This window comes from Lonchura striata, chromosome Z (genome assembly GCF_050655825.1).
Source record: "Lonchura striata isolate lonStrDom1 chromosome Z, ASM5065582v1, whole genome shotgun sequence".
Taxonomy (NCBI): Eukaryota; Metazoa; Chordata; class Aves; order Passeriformes; family Estrildidae; genus Lonchura; species Lonchura striata.
In genome coordinates this window covers 3917666-3924428 of record NC_140740.1, presented here as the reverse complement: position 1 = coordinate 3924428, position 6763 = coordinate 3917666, and the positions used below count along the sequence as shown (strand labels likewise).

The 6763-nt window shown below is 47.7% G+C and overlaps 1 protein-coding gene across 1 annotated transcript; it reads right to left on the bottom strand.

Annotated features, from left to right (window-relative positions):
- Positions 1-729: 729 nt before the first annotated feature.
- LOC146763578 (uncharacterized) lies at positions 730-6509 on the bottom strand. The gene is made up of 2 exons (XM_085566733.1): positions 5039-6509; positions 730-4770 (listed from the first exon to the last, which is right to left on the bottom strand). The coding sequence occupies exons 1-2, from the start codon at positions 5300-5302 to the stop codon at positions 4393-4395; spliced, it is 642 nt and encodes a 213-aa protein (XP_085422859.1). The 5' UTR covers positions 5303-6509; the 3' UTR covers positions 730-4392.
- Between the last annotated feature and the right edge of the window lie 254 nt (positions 6510-6763).

The window sequence follows — 6763 nt, the reverse complement described above, 5'->3', positions numbered from 1 at the left end:
ATGCAAAGAACTCAGATAAAGAGGCCCCTCTGTCTCCCAACATCTCAAGGATGATGGACTTATCCAGATAAGATAGCAGAACACCAAAAACGTATGCGCAGAGGAGAAGAGTTCAAAAGTTCAATGCAGAGGAAGACTATGGTTTCAACCTCAGAAGACCACCAGAGACCCCCGCAAGACCACAACAGAAAACCACACATGCCCAGAAGGGCGTGGACCTATTTAGCATGAGAGGCAAAGACAGGCGGGGCCAGGGGTTGAATATGCATAGGAAAGTTGTGTAATATATTGCATATAGAACACCTTTGTGAATAAAATTGTGAGACAAACTTCAGCTAGGGGCACAAGATTTTGGAGAGCTATCTCACTTGTGCCGGGCGCTGACATACATACCCACTTCATAACTACATCGAGTTGTGGAGTCTATTTATTTATTCCGCGTATCGCTTCAGTAGAACACAATGCCATCTCAGGGAAGTTCTGCTGGTGTCATTTTACTGAGGCTTTGAGATGAGTTGCAAATCCTGAAAATTTCTTCCTTGGGGAGATAGTAATTTCACAGTTTTAAGTTGTGGGGATATTGGTTACTCAGTGTTGAGGACCTGTCTTGGTTAGACAAGACAGGAGTCTGTGAAAGAGGGCAAAGCCTCCTGTGCAATGGAGAACGGCAAACCCCCCTCCCTCTGAATTACCAGGATCTTTAAATTAAAAGGCTCTCAGGCAAAGATATGGGAGTGGGAGTAACAATTCTTTACTAGGAGAAAACTAGACAACAATTTAAAAAGGCAAATGCAATCGGTACAAACAAAACCAGTGAAAGAAAAAGTCTAGAACCTGAGGAATGCCAGTATCAGTTTTGCTGGGACAATTGCTTTCCCTTGCAATAGTTGATGAGTTGCAGCTGAAGTGGTGATCTTTAGAAGGGTATAATTTTCCTCTGAAGATCTGGCGGCAGTGGGGCCGGTCTTCCTCTGCGCCGGGGTTGCCTCTGAGCTCCGCTGCCGTCGCCTCCGCGCGCCGGCTGCTTCGCTGCGAGTGCCGCCGAAGAGAGAGCGAGAGAGAGCTGCTTCCCCGGGAATCCCGCGCAGAGAGAGAGAGAGCTGCTTCTCCCCGAGTCCCGCGAAGAAGAGGGAGAGCTGCTTCCCCCCTCTGGGTGGGACCCCTCACGGTGTTACATTTTTTCAGCCCTTCATTGAATCAGTCAATGGTGTATAAACAAACCATTGCCTCTACAGGACAAACCATTGTCTCTGAGAGAGATAACAAAAACCTGTCCAACCGGTTCGCCTTCGACAGATGGCAAATGGAATACAAGCTTATCTTACAACCCAGGACAGGACCTAATGCAGCTTTCAGCACCAGAGATGTTAAACATCCAGTAGTTGTCCTTGAAACAAAAACCTTTTAAAAAAGATTTAAAATCTTTTCTGTGAGCAGGAGTTGCTTCTGTGTAATTTCACAAAATCCATTAAAAATTTCACGCCATGGTTAAAAAGTCCGTGGTTTCTGTGTGATTTCCTTGGTACTGTTCTTTGGAATGGTTTTCTCCCCATGTTCTGAAGCTGCCCACAGAAAGGTAACACATGTGTGAAAAGTTCTGGAAGGCAATCTGATGTCGGTCTTTGCCTCCTGTTTAGAGGTCTGTGGTGAGCTGTGAGTCACAGAGATGATTTTACATGATGTTGAAAAGACAGTTTAACATTTCTGCAGCAGGATCTATTGATAGAATCAAAGCAGAGCATAGCTGGCATTAGTAAATGAATTAAAATGCATATCTAGAATGTATTTATTTGATTGTTGTGGTAACATTGTGGTAATAATTATGGTGTCTGAGTACTAACCAAGCTAACACCTGATTTGTAGTTGTTTTTCTGTCTCTAGTGATCAGGTTTTTAAGAATCATGTTTTATCTCATAGCTGAGGAATGTGTTGTTGCCAGGCTGAATCTTAATATCACTTTGCTTTTGCAGGAGAGCAGTTTCACATGGAGATGATTTTCTTTGCCCTCACTTTAATTTTGACTTTATGTATTATTGTCTGGCGGGCTGACCTTTTCAGATTGTGTGCTGCAAAATGTTGCTACTAAGGATAGTTGGTGTCAAAACAGGTGCTTTTCTAGCTTTTATTTAAAATTGTGAAAGATGAAAGGTTTCTAATGAAGTTACAGAATTGCACGTTATTAGGAACTGAACTTCTTCCCTGCCTGTGTCTAGGAAAACACCTTGGTGCCAATTGAACTCCTGAAATATTATGTAGAGATCAGGAGTGGCCACCCCAAGTGGTATTCAATTCTGGGAAACACAGTTTTTGTTAGAAATCATTTTTGCTTCAATAATGCCGGCCTGTTACATCCCCAAATTGGCAAGATATGTCCTTGACCATCTGCATTTGTGTTAAATTAATCATGAGGTTTTGTGTTAGCCATGGGCTTGAGTTTCCTTTCTTTTTATCACTTCTTCAAATACCAGGTTTATGCACTTGCTGGCTTGTTCGTTGTAGTTAAAGATGATGTATCTTAGGCACGTACCTTGATGTTATTGTGAACTGTGAAAACAACATTTCTGGTCTGTCTTCGTTTGCTGAAATGGTTCCTGTGAAAGGACTGGGGGATTTTGTGGTTGAAGATGTGAAAGAAGAAGTTCAGCAGCCTTGGCAAGTGAGTGTGCCAGTGCACAGGATGAACACTCAGAATCACCTGTGCTTCAGCTGGAATGTGCATTTCTGGAGCTGACTGCTGCTGCTGCTGCTGCTGCTGCTGCTGCTGCTGGGCTGTTTGGTTTTGTTGGTCTGTGGATCCATGTTCTGCACAGTGTCATTTGTCAGAGCTCCACTGCACTTCTACAGTCCCTCTGTTTCCCACTTGTGAATTAAGGTGTTCTCCTTGCCTTTTCTGTGGGGAATTCTTGGGGGGTATAAGGTAATATGTGGTCATAATAAATAATCTTTTATGTTCCTGATTGGATTTTTTCCTCGTCTCTAAATAATTACCTTTTGTTTCTATCCTGGGGCAAAGTGCATTTACAGTTTCAGTGGGTTTTTCCAATTGCTAATCCCACTCAGGCACTAAATATGAAAAAAAAAAATCCCTGGTTTCATGGAAAACATTCTGTGTTCTTATGTATTTTTAAAATAATTAAAATATTGTTATATTGCTGTTTAATTTCTTAATTTGGTAGGGTTTAGAAATCTTTAAACATGAAATAAGTGGGGAAGAGTGCCTGCCTTCCTGTGTTTAACTCCTGGGTGAGCATCCCAGGCTTAGTTCAGAGATTTGCTTTTAAACATCCCATGTTCCTTCTATAATCTCTCATTTTGCTTGTTTGTAGTTGTGTTAGAATATAAAAAGGAGGGAGATCATCCTGAAAAATTTTTCACCAGAACTGAATTTCACCCCACCAGTGACTGCTCGTTCGTTTTCTGAAGGCATGAAGGGCACTGGGAATTTCTCACAGACTCATTTTTTGGGACAGCAGTCATTTCTGTTTGGCACCATGAGAGGCTGTGCACAGTGGTGCTGGAGCTCGGAAGGGCAGGGTAGCAGGATAGCAATTACCTTCTAAATTCCTTTATATGAGCTACAGGAGGTACTTTTGCTCAGGACTGGAGTCCTGGATAATCTGTATCATCAACACAGTTCTGGATTTAGCAGCTGGACCGGTCTTCCCGAACCTGTCCTCTTTCAGGACCCCCTCTGGGGCGTGGTTATCCCGAATGAGCCCCCAATAATTGTTACAAACAGGCAAAATTGGAGTCGGAGCAGTTGGAAAGTTGCACGCCTGTTTATTAAAATACAGAGAAGCGAAGACGAGGCCCCAGGATAAGCCCAGGACCTCAACAGCGAGCCAGAGTAACTGTGCAACAACACAGCGTGTTTTTCCCAGGGATAGAGAATCCACAGGAAAAAGACCTGGGTGTTCGACACCCACGGATCTTTATAGTCTCTTGAAGGGGACAGGACTGGTGTGTCCTTGATCCGGCCGAGGAGCGGTCCTTCTTCTGGTCACTGATTGTTCATAGGGTGGTGCATTCCTGGCCAATCATTCCAGAGGCTTGAGGCACCCTTGGCTGGTCGGCTCTCCCGACCACAAGCTGAGCTGCGGTCTCCACTCTTGGACACAGCCCTACCCCTTTCTTCAGATTGACAGCTACACACACGTAACTAACAATTCATATAACTTTGTAATTTATTTTGTTAATTATAACAATTCAATACAATACAACAATTATGTACACTAGCAATTCATTTAAAACAATTAACCATCCTTAATCCTACCTACTAAAACAAATTCATTTATAACAACAGGGGGACTAGAAAACTATGGGGGAAGAACCTTACGCCTAAACTACTTGAACAACAGGGGGACTAGAAAACTACGGGGTACGAACCTTAACCTAAACTACATGAATTTCAAGAAAGGGAACACTGAGGGAAAGGTCAGCTTCTTCAGGGCGAGGCTTTGGGGAACGCTGGGCTGAGGCTGGGGCGCCTCCAGCTCCGGAGATGGGGATGGCGCCGGTCACACGTGCCCCGGGGCTCGGCGCCGCGCTGGGGCCGGAGCTCGGCGCTGAGCTCGGCCGGAGCCTCCTCCTCTCTCCGACGGCCCCGGCGCTGCTCCCTCGGGCCGGGGCCCTGCGGGGAGGGTGCTGCAGGCACAGCTCCAGCAGGGCGCGGTTCTGCCTCAGCAGCTGGATCAGCGTCCTGGGGCAGCCGCGGCCCTGGCAGCAGCGGCAGCGGGGCCCGGCCCGGCCCGAGCGGCCCTGGCACTGATCCTGCAAGGCAAAGCACAAGGAGGGATGCTGCGGGAGCAGTGCGGCGGGGCCGAAGCCGCAGCGAGGGAGGCTCGGCCCGCCGGGGCTGCCCGGCTGAGGCCGCAGCGAGCGGAGCTCCGGCCCCGCTGCGGCTGCCGGCCCGGCCCGGCTCGGGCCCGATGCCTGCCCGGAGGCTCCGCTCCCCTCTGCCCCGGGGCTCGGCCGAGGGCTGCCCCGGAGCCCCGCAGCCTCGGCTCTGCCCGTCCTGCCTGCCCGAGCCCTCCCTCACCTCTCCGCGGCGTCTCCGCAGCCTTCTGCCGAGGCGGCAGCCCAGGACGAGGCCCGTGAGCAGCAGCTGCCCCAGGACGCACGTCCAGGACAGCAGCGCCCGGTCCCCCCACGGGCCGGCCTCGTAGGCCGTGTCCGGCAGCTCCAGCTCCTCGGGAAGCAGGCCCGAGGTGCCCCGCTCAGGACGGCTGGAGGGGTCGAGGGGATGGAGCAGGAGCACCAGCAGGTACAGCTGCAGCACCCAGGAGCAGCCCTGGCCGGCCATGGTGCTCCGCACGAGCAGCTGCCACCACCACGCAGGCTCTGGACGTGGCTGCGCACCGAGCTCTGCTGGGCTCTGGGCACGGAACGCTGGGGGCACTTGCCAGCCACCCTGCTGTCCCCAGAGGCTGTGATGTCACAAATCACAGCATGCTCGGAAGGGCCCTGCGAGGTCCAGTCCAACCTGTGCCCCGTGGCCACCACGGCGAGCAGGCTGGAGCCCGGAGTGCCATGGCCGCGTTTCCCCTGGACACCTCCCACAGCGGTGACTCCACCGGCGCCCCGAGGGCAGAGCGTTCCCGTGTCTAATGCCCCTTTCTGGGCCAAAGTGTTAGAGGGAATGCCGCGGGAGACAAGACTCATGATATCATGATCATCAAGTCTCAGTTTATTGTAACAGATTACACAGTTTATATATGTTCGTTAATTAGCTCATACATATTGCAAAAGCCAAGCTCATGATTGGTTGCTATGTGACTTGTACTATTATCTTAAAAGTATCTTTATGATCGATACATGCCTGTCCAGCTGGCCTTGCAGTTAGAACAGCTTAGCATTTCTTTGTTCTTCTCTATCTACTTCTACATGCCAAGCAGATATTGAAACTGCTTTCTGCACACCATCTACTCTTCAGGGCCATGTGAACTTTGCAGCAGTCACATAGCCCTCCCTATTTGGATTAATTTTACAATATCATGTCCCTTGTTGTTCAACCATTCCTCTGTCAGGCTCTCTTCATCTCCCCCGTTTTCCTTTTGTACAAGAAGGTGTGCATTCAGCATTTTCTGCAAAAGCTGCTGCATCAAGCCTTGCAAGCAAGTAAACACACAGGGCAAAACAAGCAAAAGTATCACAATTATGCTTAGAACTATTATGCCATATTTGATGATGTCCCTCAACCATGGTCCGATCCCCAATCCTTTCAGCCAGCCTTCTAAGCCCAATCCGTCCTCCACCTTCAACTCTTGAGTTAGCTCGGTCAATTTTCGTATTTGCTTATGGATGGATGTAGAGTGATCAGATAAGTTCATACAGCACATTCCTTCAAATTCTTCACAACTATGACCTTGGGCTAGAAGAAGTAAATTAGTGGCAGCTGCTCTGTTTTGCAGAACTGCATGACAGATACTACCTATATTTGTGGCAAGCTCACTTAACATTTTAGATGAACTATTTATTTTTCTGTCCAGTAGGCTAGGATTTTTAATTGTGTGAGAGCTTGCACTGAAGCAACTCGTGGGGTGAAAAATGAGGTTAGTATTACAGAAGTGCACCCCACTTCATATTTCTCATGTTTTTGATTGTTCTGTTTAACATGAAAGGAACAAACTTAATTCTAAATACAAACTATATTTATGATAAACTTAATGTTATGCTTTTGATTATCTAATTTTTCTTTTGCCATTGAAAAGCAATGGTAAAATGAACAGAAAAATCACAGGCATTACTAAAACTCATTAAAACT

What these genes read in the sequence shown, in the direction of transcription:
- LOC146763578 (XM_085566733.1), bottom strand. Translation starts at nt 5,302, where the DNA reads ATGGCCGGCCAGGGCTGCTCCTGGGTGCTGCAGCTGTACCTGCTGGTG. An exon ending in TGCGGAGACGCCGCGGAGAG is followed by an intron (nt 4,771 to 5,038) that starts GTGAGGGAGGGC and finishes TTTGCCTTGCAG; the next exon opens with GATCAGTGCCAGGGCCGCTC.